This window comes from Zingiber officinale, chromosome 8A, assembly GCF_018446385.1.
Source record: "Zingiber officinale cultivar Zhangliang chromosome 8A, Zo_v1.1, whole genome shotgun sequence".
In the NCBI taxonomy this organism is placed as follows: Eukaryota; Viridiplantae; Streptophyta; class Magnoliopsida; order Zingiberales; family Zingiberaceae; genus Zingiber; species Zingiber officinale.
Genome location: NC_056000.1, coordinates 128,367,888 through 128,382,254, shown reverse-complemented (window position 1 = coordinate 128,382,254; position 14,367 = coordinate 128,367,888). Strand labels below are relative to the sequence as shown.

The 14,367-nt window shown below is 36.6% G+C and overlaps 1 protein-coding gene across 2 annotated transcripts in view; it reads left to right on the top strand.

Annotated features, from left to right (window-relative positions):
- The window catches only part of LOC122010203 (insulin-degrading enzyme-like 1, peroxisomal), an 80,560-nt gene that overhangs the window by 52,564 nt on the left and 13,629 nt on the right, over nt 1-14,367 (top strand). Inside the window, exons 12-19 of one of the 2 annotated variants that reach the window (XM_042566658.1) lie at nt 5,081-5,167; nt 6,070-6,173; nt 7,233-7,335; nt 7,446-7,541; nt 7,616-7,808; nt 9,334-9,395; nt 10,521-10,625; nt 14,154-14,355. In XM_042566658.1, the coding sequence (XP_042422592.1) occupies nt 5,081-5,167; nt 6,070-6,173; nt 7,233-7,335; nt 7,446-7,541; nt 7,616-7,808; nt 9,334-9,395; nt 10,521-10,625; nt 14,154-14,355 (952 nt within the window). The remainder of the gene's footprint in view (nt 1-5,080; nt 5,168-6,069; nt 6,174-7,232; nt 7,336-7,445; nt 7,542-7,615; nt 7,809-9,333; nt 9,396-10,520; nt 10,626-14,153; nt 14,356-14,367) is intronic. The other variant, XM_042566659.1, reaches the window with a different exon arrangement.

Here is a 14,367-nt window from a genome sequence, read left to right as displayed (position 1 = left end):
TAAAAGAGAATGGAAAATTGTGGGTGTTGTGAGAAGCAAGGGTAGATAAGTCTTTTTATCTTTTGTAAATAAGTTGATGCTTAGGGTTGTGTGGTTATATAAACATATGTATTTCTCCTGAAAGAATAATGAATTCCAAATCTCTTTATTTCAACATGGTATCAGAGCAAGGTTCTGATCAACCCTAACCCTAGCCGCCGGCGCATCTTCTTCCTCTCTGCCCTAGCGCCGACCAAGCTTTCCTCTTCCCTTCTTCATCGCTGCCCACTGGACGCGTTTGGCCTCTGGTGTCCTGCTGCCGACCACAAGAGGCGCCTCTTGCTTCGCTGATCGCATGCCGGTGGTCCTACCTTTGCTTCGCCGATCGCCTGCCGGTGGAACTGGAGAAGGCGAGAGAGGGGAACGACGCCCTCTCTGCTCGCGCACGTCGCCGCCGCCGCGGACGCCTCCCGTCCACCCAATACCGCGGACGCCCCTGCCACCGGCCAGAGCCACCAGCCGTAGCCTCTAGCAGTGCCGGACATAAAGCACAAGAAGGAGAGTCCTCCCTGCGCCGCTATTTCAACCCTGTACATCAGTAGTGTTGCCGCCTCCGGCGTCTCTCCGGCCTCTGGAGCCCTCCAGAGTTCTCTGCCTCCTGCACTTCACCTTCTCTTGAATTCTTTTTCTTCAGCCCAGTTTGCTGCCGCCGCACCTTCCAGAAAAGCATTTTTTTGTGTGTGTGATTTTAATGGCGGACAACGCTAGCGAAACCTCTGGGATTTCTGCGAACCCTATGTCTTCTTCAGGACAGGTACAACCGGTTTTCACAATGACAGACACTGGAGGGTCCGGTCTTCAGATAGTATCAGAAAAGTTGTCTGAGACAAATTATGCATCTTGGGCAGTTGCTGTTGAACTTTATGTCGAAGGCCATGATAAACTTGATATTCTTCATGGCACTAAAGTGAAACCAGATGAAAAGGATCCTAGTTTTCCCACTTGGCGGCGTGACAATATTCAATTAATGACTTGGATGCTTAACTCTGTTAATTCTGGCATCAAACAAGTCATTCTTCATAACAAAACAACGTATGACATGTGGAAGACACTGGAGCAGATGTATGGACGCCGACATGATATGCTGCGTACTTATCAGATCAGCAGTCAAATTTTCAAACTTGAACAAGGTTCTATGTCAGTCACCAACTATTTTTCTACTCTGAAGGGACTGTGGGATGAGTTTGACTACTACCGAATGGAAAATTGGAGTTCCACTGATGATCATCAGAGATATTTAAAGCTTCTGGAAAAAGACAGAATTATTAAATTTTTAGATGGACTTACTGCAGAGTTTGAGAGTTTAGAAGGGCAAATTCTTGGGCTTGATCCTACTCCTTCTCTAGAACAGGTTTACTACAAAATTCTAAGTGAAGAAGGTAGAAAAAGGACCATGAACAACAAGGGGATTTCCGCTATAGGCCCTCCGATTGGGGAGACCTCTGTCTTTATTGGTTCTGCAAACAAGTTCCGACCTGGGGGAACTAAAAGACAAGGGGACAGATTTTGTCGGCACTGCAAGAGGACTAATCATGATTCAGATTTCTGTTGGGAAAAATATCCAGAAAAGAAACCTGAAAAATTTAAGCACAATGCTAAGAAGGCTCCTAATAGTAGTAATATTGTTGTCCAAAAGATAGAAAATGAAGAGACATTTGTCTTTTCATTCTTTGAAAATTTTATTTCCTAGTCTTTTCTTTTCTGTTTCTCTTCAGTCATTTCAATGTGAAATCTGTCAGTTATCCAAACAATATAGAACACATTTTTCTGAGTCTTTAAAGAAGAATTTATCTCCATTTGATCTTGTTCATTCGGATGTGTGGGGGCCCTCTCCTGTGACTTCTTTGGATGACTATCGATATTTTCTCTCCTTTATTGATGACTACACCCACTGTACATGGCTTTATTTGATGAAAACCAGGGACGAAGTTTCTCGTCTTATTCAAAATTTTTGTAGAATGGTTGAAACCCAATTTAACTCAAAGGTGAAGATTCTTCGTTCTGACAATGCCCGTGAGTACTTTGCCCAGTCTCTAAATACTTTTCTTGAGGATTCAGGAATTCTTCATGAGTCATCCTGTCCCTACACACCACAACAAAATGGAGTGGTCGAGAGAAAGAATCGTCATATTCTTGAAACAGCCCGTGCACTTTTATTTCAACGTCACTTACCCAAATATTTCTGGGCTGATGCTGTTCTTGCAGCCGCTTATCTCATCAATCGATTGCCATCTAAAGGTCTCGGGAACCGGTGTCCTCTCACTATTCTTCATCCTGGTGTAGAGTTGTTCTCCCTTACACCTCGGGTTTTTGGTTCTCTTTGTTTTATTCATGTTCTTGGTCCCAAGTCCTCTAAACTTGATCCTGGTTCTATACGAGGAGTTTTTATAGGGTATTCTACTTGCCAGAAAGGCTACAAGTGCTTTGATCCTATTATTAGGACGAGATATATCTTGAAGGATGTTACTTTTTTTGAGTCTGAGTCCTATTATTCTCCTCAGTCTCATCCTCAGGGGGAGAATATTACCCCTTCCTTTGTACCTCAAGTGGTTCCTCAAGTGATTTCTTCTCCTATTCCACTAGATGTCATAGAAAATAGAAAAGATGCTCCATCACTGGGAAAAGATGCTCCATCACTGGGAGCACCTTCACCAGATATTATTACTTACAAACGACGAAGACACAAGCAAGAACCTACTATTGATCGGCTAGTTGAATCGGATGCTTTGGCTCCTGATCCTGTGAAGCAGTTATCCTCATCAGTTGAGTCAACCACACCTCTAAATATGAATGAGCTGAACCTTCCGGTTGCTGTTAGAAAAGGTGTCAGGTCATGTACTCAACATCCTATCTCCAACTACGTTTCATATTCTCGTTTGTCTCCTTCATATCATGCATTTGTTTCACAGTTATCAAATCTTGCTATACCTTCTTCCTATTATGAGGCTGTAAGGGATTCAAGGTGGCAGGAAGCAATGAACGAAAAAATGGAGGCTCTTAACAGAAATGGTACTTGGTAATTAGTTGATCCCCCAAAGGGGAAGAACTTGGTTGGTTCTAAATGGGTCTATGTTATCAAGTATAACTCAAAGGGTGAAGTGATTAGATATAAAGCCAGACTTGTTGCCAAGGGATTCACCCAAACATATGGGGTAGATTACTTGGAGACTTTCGCACCAGTTGCAAAGCTGAACTCGGTCAAGGTAATTCTTTCTCTTGCTGCTCAATATGATTGGCCTCTATTTCAGTTAGATGTTAAAAATGCCTTCTTGAATGGTGACCTTTATGAAGAAGTATACATGTTGCCACCTCTTGGAATTGAAACAAAAGGAAAGGTTTGCAAGCTAAGAAAAGCTTGTATGAGCTTAAACAATCTCCCAGAGCATGGTTTGATAGGTTTTGCAAAGTCATGATATTGTTTGGCTTTAAACAAGGGAATGTTGATCATACACTCTTTATAAAAAGGAAAGGGGACAACACTACCATTCTTTTGGTTTATGTTGATGATATGATAGTTACAGGTGATGATGAGGTAGAAATCCAGGCTCTTAAGTCCAAGTTAACATCAGAATTTGAAATTAAAGACCTTGGATCATTGAAGTACTTCCTGGGCATTGAAGTCGCTCGATCAAAAAAAGGGATCTATGTATGTCAGAGAAAATATGTGTTGGATTTACTCAAGGAGACAGGGAAGCTGGGTTCTCGGCCAGCGTCTACTCCTATAGAAGTAAATCATGATCTTACTAGTTCTAGTGGGGAAGATCTTACAAGTCTGGAAAAGGGAACGTATCAAAGGCGGGTTGGAAAATTACTCTATTTATCTATGACTAGGCCTAACATCACCTATGCTGTTAGTGCAGTAAGTCAGTACATGCATGCTTCCTAAGACTATCCACATGAAGGCCGTTGACAGGATTTTAAGGTACTTGAAAACATGTCCTAGAAAAGGCTTGCTGTTTAAAGGAGGTGGTGATCTGAAGGTGGAATGCTATTCTGATGCAGATTGGGCTGGTTCTCGAGATGATAGAAGGTCCACTTCTGGCTATTGCACTTTTTTGGGAGGAAACTTGGTACCTTGGAGGAGTAAGAAACAAAATGTTTGTGCACGGTCTAGTGCTGAAGCAGAATATCGAGCTATGACACATGACCTTGCAGAGATGTTGTGGTTGAGTTTTCTGTTGACAGACATAGGATTAAAGGTTGAATTACCTCTTAGGCTGTATTGCGACAACAAGGCAGCAATCAATATTGCAAATAATCCGGTACAGCATGACCGGACTAAACACATTGAGATTGATCGTCACTTTATTCGGGAGATACTTGATTCTGGAAAGTTATGTCTGTCTTATGTTAAGTCCGAGGACCAACTTTCTGATATGTTTACAAAAGCTATACCCCAAGCTGTGTTCGACTCTTCTCTTAGCAAGTTAAACATGTTTGATATATATGTTCAACTTGAGGGGGAGTGTTGTGAGAAGCAAGGGTAGATAAGTCTTTTTATCTTTTGTAAATAAGTTGACGCTTAGGGTTGTGTGGTTATATAAACATATGTATTTCTCCTGAAAGAATAATGAATTCCAAATCTCTTTATTTCAACAGTGGGCATAAAGGCTTTCATACTGTTCCTCTGGGGAATCTGATTGATTCATTATCCTGTTTGATAATTGCATGGCCAATTTTTTTTACATGTTTAAGTTGATATGATCTAACTTAAATATAAATCATTTCTTATAATTCACAGCTCTGTGCAAATGAAGAAAGGTCCTTTTCTTATTAGTTTGAATGTGTTGTACAGCGTTCTTTATTGTTCCACCATTCTTTCAAATTCTACAATAATTTGGCAGGAAACAGATTAACTTTCTCGCCGTTATGCTAGTCTCCAGTTGTTCTAATTTGAATATCTTAAATGCCTGTTTTTCGATTTTCTAAAAAGATGATAAACCAGAGAGAAGTGATATGTTACTGAATATTGTTTTACATATTAACATCTTTATTTTAGACCTTTTGTAATTAATTCTGATTTGTCCCCTTTATCTGAAAGCTTGTTGCAATCAGTGAAACACAGTTTCACTATCAAGATAAGATCTCCCCAGGCCGTTATGTTGTGAATATCGCATCAAACATGCAGGTGAACTGACAAAATTAACTTTCCAGGCTATGCCACCTCATTAGTTTTTTGAATTTCAAATCTTTGGAACTTGAACATTTATATTTGCTTTATAAATTCAAAGGTGTTGTCTATATAGAATTATTCCTTTATGGTAACCAGACATACTTGTGTTTTATGTTTGACTTGCACCTGATATATCTGGTCCTAGCAAATTGACATGGTTCTTATGTGTTACATGTGACAATCAATATAAATGATTTTAATACCTTGCTATTCTATGCATAACCTTGGTTTGTTAGGTATCACCCTTTGTGATTTGTTGGATTGCCACTGAATGACATCATAAGACAGGCTATATAAAATTTTAGGTGAAGCATGTGCCCTGTTCCACAGACCATACTCACAGTCCTCTTCCAATATGCCTGCCAAACTTGTCAGGATCAATTGATTATGATCCAAACCAATCAAGTTGATGGGCTCGCCTCAGCGCGTCTGGTTTCTGAAAAAATGTACATAGGATGGTCAACTTGCTCTATTCAACTTTAATATGCAGAAATTAGAATTGACGGACTCAAAATTGTTCATCATAAATTTTGTATACTTCAGTTAGCCTAATTGATTTGCAACTCATCACAGCTTATTCTTGCTGATACTAAAAATTAATTTTGAAGTCTCTTTCCTGTTTTTCAATCAGAGGTGGTGCTCCCTTGCATCTCTATAAGACAATAAATGGTAAATAAGAAACAATAATTGAGATTGAAAATAGAGATTCACGAACTTGCATTTTGTATTTTTTTTTTTTGTTTGCTTCCTCTTTCTATTGTCAAAATAATCCTAAACTATCTGTTTTGATCTTGTGAAAGTATAGATAAAGAGTCTGACCTCTCTCTCTCTCTCTTGTTTTTTTATGTTCACTTTAGAATTTTCCACCTGAAGATTGGCTTGTCACATGGTCATTGCCTTCAAATTTTGTTCCAAATACAATTCAGAAGATATTGGATGAACTGACCCCAGAAAATATCAGGTGAACTTTTAACATATGAGTCCAATAGTTTTTCATGATTCCAATGCTGCTAGAAGTTTTTTTGGCTTACATCATTCTTGTTAGATGTCTCACTTAAAATTTTGTAGATTAAATTTAACTGTCATCTTTTGCTATGGAATTATTTTATACTTCTCATTTAGCCAAAAAAAAATTGTAGTTTGATTAATGCCATGTAGTTTATAATTTAATTTAGCCAAAACGTTTGTAATTTAGAATCTACAAGTAGTTCAACAAATTTTCTAAACTCTTGAAGAAATATTAGTTTTGTATAATTGCTGCTTGTTCTTTCACTAAATTTCACAAACTATTTCTTTGACGGTGATTGCTGTGAGGACGAACCTATTTGATCAATAGAATAATTTTTGTAAGCTTTTAGTTAGTAGGTTTTGACAATGTATTCTATGTAAACTTTTTGGCTAATGTCACTCCCCAAGTTCAGATGAAAATAAATTGAGAATTGCATTAGAACTTAATGGTCGTTGTAAAAAGTGTCTAAACCCTATGAGCATCAACATGTTTTTTAATCATATTTAGATGGCGAAAGGAAAACATTTATAGGGAATAGGGTTATGGTATAACCTGTCATATTTTATATTTTACAGATTAGAATGTTTGTCATGAAACAGCATTTAAAATAATAATGTAGTAAAGTCTATGATGAATTTGCTGAGATACTAGAAAAGCCAAAATTAATACTATTACTATCCAGAAGCAACTAAGTGTACCAAAGAGAAGCTAGATGATATAGTATGCACATTTTCAATGATCATCACATGTTATGTTCTATAGTTAGACAAGTTACAATGGTAGAGGAAGACCAAAGGAAACTCTAATTCACATACTGTGACATGATTTAAGAGATTTGAGTGGTATAGCCTATCATAGATAGCAATGGAGGGATAAGATTCACATGGCCAACTTAGATAATTGGGACTAATATGGTTGTTGAACTATGATTATAAGTTATTCTGTTGCTTAAATGTGTGATGTCAAAATGAGAATAATTAACATTCACCTAATGCTAGGTATTCATTTCAGAATGTTCTGGGAGTCTAAAAACTTTGAAGGATGTACAGACTCAGTTGAGCCTTGGTATGGCACTTCTTACAGTGTTGAAAAAGTCACAGTTTCTACAATCAAGGTTCAATTCAGTAACTAATTTGACAACTTTTCCATTGTCTGTACCTTTCGTTTTCTTTCCATTTATTGGACTATAAATATGAGCTAATTCAATTTAAGAAATTTTCTTAGCAATGGATAGCAAAAGCTCCTGAAGTTGAATTGCATCTTCCAAAACAAAATGTATTCATTCCATCAGATTTGACAATAAAAAATCCTCAAGAGAAGGTACAGAACCATAACCTCAATAACCTTTTAGTAAATCATTTGTCAGTTTAGCAATAACATATTATGTTCCTTAGCAGGTTAAGTACCCCATTCTCTTGAGGACGTCAAGTTTCTCAAGATTGTGGTATAAACCTGATACCATGTTCTCGATGCCTAAAGCTTACATCAAAGTTGAATTTAATTGCCCGCAGTCGATTGTTTCTCCAGAAGCTGAAGTTCTTACTTATATCTTTACAAAATTACTAATTGATTATCTAAATGAGTATGGTAAGCACCTATTTGACACGTAATTCTGTATACATGTGTACACAAAAATAAATTGGCTCTTACGATTATTATTCACCATATATCTTGCTCGATGTTGCATTTTTGGTGTTCTTTATCCGGTGAAGGAATTGCCATTCTAGCAAAGTACCAAGAAAATTGACACTAGGAGCTTGTGGACCATTATATGCATCCATGATTTAACATGTATTTTTGCTTTGATGTTTACAAGGTTGTGGCTGTTTATTGCTTTGTATGCATTTCATTTTAGATGAAGTTTAAGGGTTGTGGTTATTTTCTGTTCTACGTGTTTTTTTTTTTTACTTTTTAAGTTTTCTTGTACTGGGTAACTAATTTTCTTCTTGATAAGGTGGTTCAAACCAAATTTGACTATGATTAAAAACTGAAAATTAAATATTAAGATGCCTTCAAATGTTTAGTTAAGGTTGTAGCTCATATGTATCAATCTAACTGATTGCAAGAAAATTTGCCACATGTCTAAAGTTGGAATAGGTAAGAATCATAAGATAAAAAAAAAGGGTTGCCCGGTGCATGAAGCTCCCGCCATGTGGGGTCCCGGGGAAGGATCCATTATATGCAACCTTACCCTGCTTTTTGCAAGAGACTATTTCTAGGATTTGAACCCGTGACCTTTAGGTCACAAGGCAACAACTTTATCGTTGCGCCAAGGCTCCTCTTCGTAAGAATCATAAGATACATATCATTATTGTAGAAAAATTGAATTTTGATAATCAACTTTGCATTAGCCAAATTCTGTTAAGAAATTCAGATACCAAAAGTTAAAAAGATTCTTTTAGGTAACCATTTTAACTAAAATTTGTTTGCATACTGCACCAGGTAATTTGGATGGTATTTGGTTTCTTTCACTTGTAGCGCATTTTCTCTGTTAAAATTATAATTTCAATTAATATATTCCCAAAATTTTGGTATGGCATAGTTTCCATGATATTAGGAGTTTTATATGAAACCCTTCTCCAGAGTTCTATAAGATAAACAAGAGTAGATAAATGAATCCTATTGGAAGTAAACGAGTAATCTCATAAAGTTTTTGTTTAAGTTATCCAATATTCCTTCTTTTGGTGGAGAAAAATCTAGCACCTAATGGTTTCTCAATGCTTTTCTAGCAAGAAATTAGTGTTAATTAATTCATAATTGTTATGGAGTCAAATCTTTACCCTCTGTTTGTATTCATGAAGGAATAGAGCAGCCCAATCAGTGAATTTTGACTAATCAACCTAGTGAAGTAGATAAGTAGATAGGTATTCAGGGCCTTATGTGGACAATTATCTGAAGGCTTGATTGAGTATTGGAAGATTTTGTATCATAGAGTTCTAGTATCTAAAATATGTACTCTAGCGATTGCATTGAATTGTTGCAACTTGCAAAAATGCATTCCACATATTTCAACTTCTTCCATGGTATACAATAGTAGGTCTGTCATGGGCCTCATGGCTTTACCAATATAAACTGCCTTCTTGCAATGCTATCTCTAATATGATGGTTTCAGCATACTATGCCGAAGTTGCTGGTCTTTACTATGCCATATACAACACTAGCTCAGGATTTGAGGTAATTTATTCAACATTTGTTCTTAGTTATCCATACTGTTTTATCATATTTTCTCTTGTTTGCCACTTATTGAAGATATATTTATTATGCTCAGATAGTAGTACTTTTTATCTTAGCATTCTCGTGAATGTGATATTAACTTTTTGTACGTATTTCCTCATTCCCCAACCCCTGTCAATAAACTATGGTCACACCATAGTCATAAAATTCCCTTTAGTTGTTCAGTACTCAATGATCACACAAGTCCTAGAAGTTCTTGTCCATTTGAAACAATCACTTTATTTCTTCATTAATATCTCCTTGATAAATAATATAATCAATATATCTCTATACCTCTACTCATAGGAATTTCATTTTATTATTTTGTTTTTTTTATACAAATGTTTGATTTTATGTTGTTCATCTTAAATATGATTGGTAAGTTTATCGAGTGCTAATATTAATATGAAATTAAGAATTAAAACCGACCACCCTTGATGTACAGTTCAGAGTCATATCTACCTTTGACTTCTACTTTATATTTACCCTTGTGTTGTATTTTCAATACTAAGACTTGGCCATGATATCTACAGAATCTGCATAACAAGGCATATTAATATGTCTTGTCATATCTAGTCCAGAATCAACCTTTAGCAATTATACTTTAAGCTCTGTTTGCTTGGATGGAAACTCTGGAGGGGGAGGGAGAAAGGCTCACAAAATTACTTTTTGAGCTTCATCATTCATGTACATTTTTGTGTCACTTTCCCTTGCCCCCTTGATATATTCCATCCGGTCCCCTCGGGACGGTCCAGTGGCTAGCACATGAGGTGCTGCCAACTTGAGGTCTGGGGTTCGAATCTTGGCATAGCCAAGGTAAATGTCTCCCTCATGCGCTAGTCACTATTCCAAGAGCTAGTAGCCACCCGTGATTTACCTCCTCCATGTTGTCCTTGGGACGGGTTGACGGGAGCGCTGAGGGTGAGCGCAGTCGCCTTTTGCCAACCTGATATCTTCCATCCAAGTACGGACATCTTTAATCAAGAAAATATTTTGGTTATCATTTGGTAGACCCAAAGTTAGACATGCATTTTATAGACATCCTTCCTATCTAAATGTGAACTAACATATTGATTGATGGTTTAGGTGATTGTGGTGGGTTATAATGACAAGATGCAAATCCTCTTAGAAACAATAGTTGGTAGAATTGAGCAATTCGAAGTGAAGCCTGACAGATTTTTTGTGATCAAGGTAAGTTTTAATACATTCAAAATTCACTCATCTATCACTACAGATAAGTGATTTTTTTAAATCACAATATTGGTTTTTGATCTTTAAATATTACTTCGGTCCAGAAATCCTTGCATTGAACTATTGAGCTCTGAGATATGTTTAAATATCAGACATCATGGTGTGACTTGAGTATTGTACAATAGCAAATAGAAAGTTGTGCTGCAAATATGGTTTTATTGTGGTCTACTGTTATAGATGACAGATGTAACGTTAACAATAAGTTGGTTAAGAATATTGTTACTCTTGATACCCAACCTGTTCAAGTCCGGGTACTCTTTTGTGCTAATCTGAACGTATTCTGTTTTTATCTATTTGATTATTTGCAGATAATATGCAGGTTCAGGTTTATGCTAATTGGAATACGGAGACCTGAAATTATATTATATTATATTATATAATCTAGTTTTTAAAAATATTTTTTTAGTGATTGTTGTTTAGATGATTTTAATAATTAAGCATGATTATAGTATTAAAACTACTGGATTTATTGATGTTTTACATGTGTGTTGCAAAGTTTATCTTTAGTACATATTTAGCAAAAGTTTATATGTTTAGGTGTCAGGGATACCTTTTTGTTTTGGTAATCTTGTTTCCTACCTTACCTATTTCATGTTGATTTCTAGTACCCAACATGTACTCTAATTAAAGAGGTATGGGCAAATTTTACTCAGGTTTTAATTTGTTGGGCATCTGTAAAGTAAATGGGTGTATGTTCTAGTGGAGGATAAAAATGCACACACTATATCCGTTGCGTCTCTAGTTAGTAATGTGAGACATATCACTACCTAGTTGTTGCTAAATAAAAGATCAGGATTGGAGCTCTAGAAATCATGGTTTAAAATCTCGAGCCGTGCCGAGGTTTCGGTTCCGGACTGGAATGATACGGTTTCGGTACCGTATCATGTTGTTGCAACATAGTTTTGGTATTTTTTAAATACAAAATATATTAACTAAAAAAAAATTTAATATAAATATTTATATATAAAAAATAATATATATATATATATATTAAATTAATGGGATAATGATATTAGGCTATAGTAAGCCTATTTAAATTATCCCAATCATAGTTAGGAGTTGATTAAAATTATTAACAAAGGTTATTTAGTTAAATTAAAACCTCCCCCCAGCCCCCACCCTGTTTTAGCCAGTGCGATGCGTTCATGCGTTCGGAGGCGTTGCGCGGGCTCGATGAAGCATCCGGAGGCATCGCCGGGCCAACACAATGCATCCATGGGGCCTCGGGGCGTGCCAACACCGGACGTAATGTTTCACCCACGGCACAAGATTTTAATCCATGCTTGAAATGACTCATGACATTGTGATTTTAATGGGAAATAAAAAAACTGGTTTTCTCAGATGTTTCCTATGGATGATAGAATGAGTCATCAAACAAGATTAGCTTCTACCACAAGGGAATTACAAAGTACAAGATTTTAATCCATGCTTGAAATGACTCATGACATTGTGATTTTAATGGGAAATAAAAAAACTGGTTTTCTCAGATGTTTCCTATGGATGATAGAATGAGTCATCAAACAAGATTAGCTTCTACCACAAGGGAATTACACAGTACATTAATTGATCAGGAGAATTTAACAGTTTACTTCATTAGAGGCTAATGGATAGGATAGAAAACTGAGGGATTAGGAGAATTTGTATAATTTTTTTCTTGGCAACTAGTGGATTATGGAGAAATCTTCAACCGGATGCATTTAATACCTAAAATATACATTAAATAGGTATATTTCTGGATAAGACTTCAAGAATTTTATTCTAGAGGATGGAGAATTAGTCAGATTCCAACAATGTGTAGCTTTTAGGAAAAGTGATAGCATGTGAGATAAATTCTTAGACACGAAAAGGATTGGCTTTACATACTGATTTCCCCTACTAGCTGACACATTTTGCCTGGTGATCATGTTAAAGAAAACAAACAATGGTTAATTATTAGGATAGTATCCTTTTGAAATTGAAAAAATAATTGATATCTACAACGCCTGCAGCACAGGAAAGTACAATCATAAATATGAAGGAATTCCCATTTTCATATGAATCATGGAGGAGAAGGGGAGCCTTAGCGCAACGGTAAAGTTGTTGCCATGTGACCAAAAGGTCACAGGTTCGAATCCTAGAAACAGCCTCTTGCAAAAAAGCAGGATAAGACTGCGTACAATGGATCCTTCCCCGGTACCCCGCATGGCAGGAGCTTCGTGCACCGAGCTGCCCTTTTTTTTTGTTTATATATGAATCATGGAGGAATGCTTGCCGCCACGGGTTGGCGCAGTTGATATTTGCATGGGTAGTTGCTCCAATAGGTTTTGGCATCAATTCCAAGCGAGTGCAAAATGCCTCACTGGTCCTAACCTCCTCATGCAAAGGGTCGTTTCGCTAGGGCAAATGTCCCCCGTGATTTACCTCATTCCAAAGAGTGTGGGGCCGCCTTAGAGGGGCCGCTCAGGTGACGACTTCACCTTTCCTCCAATGGAGGAATGCTATGAAATTTTTCATTAGGTAATTTGCTGATCTCTAGTCAGACCAGCACGTAGAATGTACATGTACTTAATGTAGTACATGGTATAATAATATTTGAACCTAGCCACATGTAGGCTGTACGTCCATGGTATATGTTGCTTACAAAATCCTGTTTTGATGAGAAATACCTGTGAGATTAGCAAGTCAATCTGTGAAAACTTTAGTAATAAATAGATGGACTGATTGCACCAAAGAAGTTGGTTTCTTGAGTGGTAATATTCAACAAGAATAAAACATAGGCTGTGTCCAGACTTTGCAGAACTAAAATATGGTTGTGAAAGTTGAGATTGCGATTTCAACATTATATGTTCCTGAGATGGGAAAATGTACTTTAAAGACAATTTTGACAAGAAATATGCCTTATGGAACAGAATGTTGGTGTGCAAAAAATATTCTTGCAAAAGGTTAGTGAAGTCGAATTTGATTCACGAGTTTACCAGGAAAATTATAACAAAAATGTTGTTGTTTAATAAACTATAAGAAAAATTGTCCGCCTTTTGTAGGAGGCTTGTCCTTCATTCGTTCCATCTTATCTATCCACTTTGGCATTTCCATCTTCCCTAGGTAGAGTCATGTAGATTTCCAAAGGTAAAGTTCTATAACATGAGAAAGTTTGAAAGATAAGGAAACATGTGGCTGCTAGTTGATTGGTTGAAAGTATTATCAAACAAAAAAAAGAGGCCATCTGTGCTCAGAAAAAAATTTACTAATTTATCGCGTATGATCATTGATTTTTTTTTTTTTCAAAAAAAGGATAAAGTATATATGACTTTTTCTTGCTTTGCCTATTTTGTTGAATGTTCAGATTCATTAACAGACAATTAGTTCATTTTTCTACATGTTTATGAGCATTACAGTTCCTACCTTTATGGTTCTTTGATGATGATGCTCATTTATTTATTTGGCTGTTCTTCACCGAAACTTACATTGTATTTGCTTCATATTAATTAGGAGTCTATTACCAAAGAGTATGAGAACTTCAAATTTCAACAGCCATATCAGCAAGCATGGCATTATTCTTCATTATTGCTGGAGTACAACACTTGGCCTTGGAATGAAAAACTTGAAGCTCTCCCACATCTAGAACCAGATCATCTTTCTAAATTCTCAAACATCTTATTGGAAAAGGCATTTTTAGAATTCTATACTGCAGGTAAGCATTAGT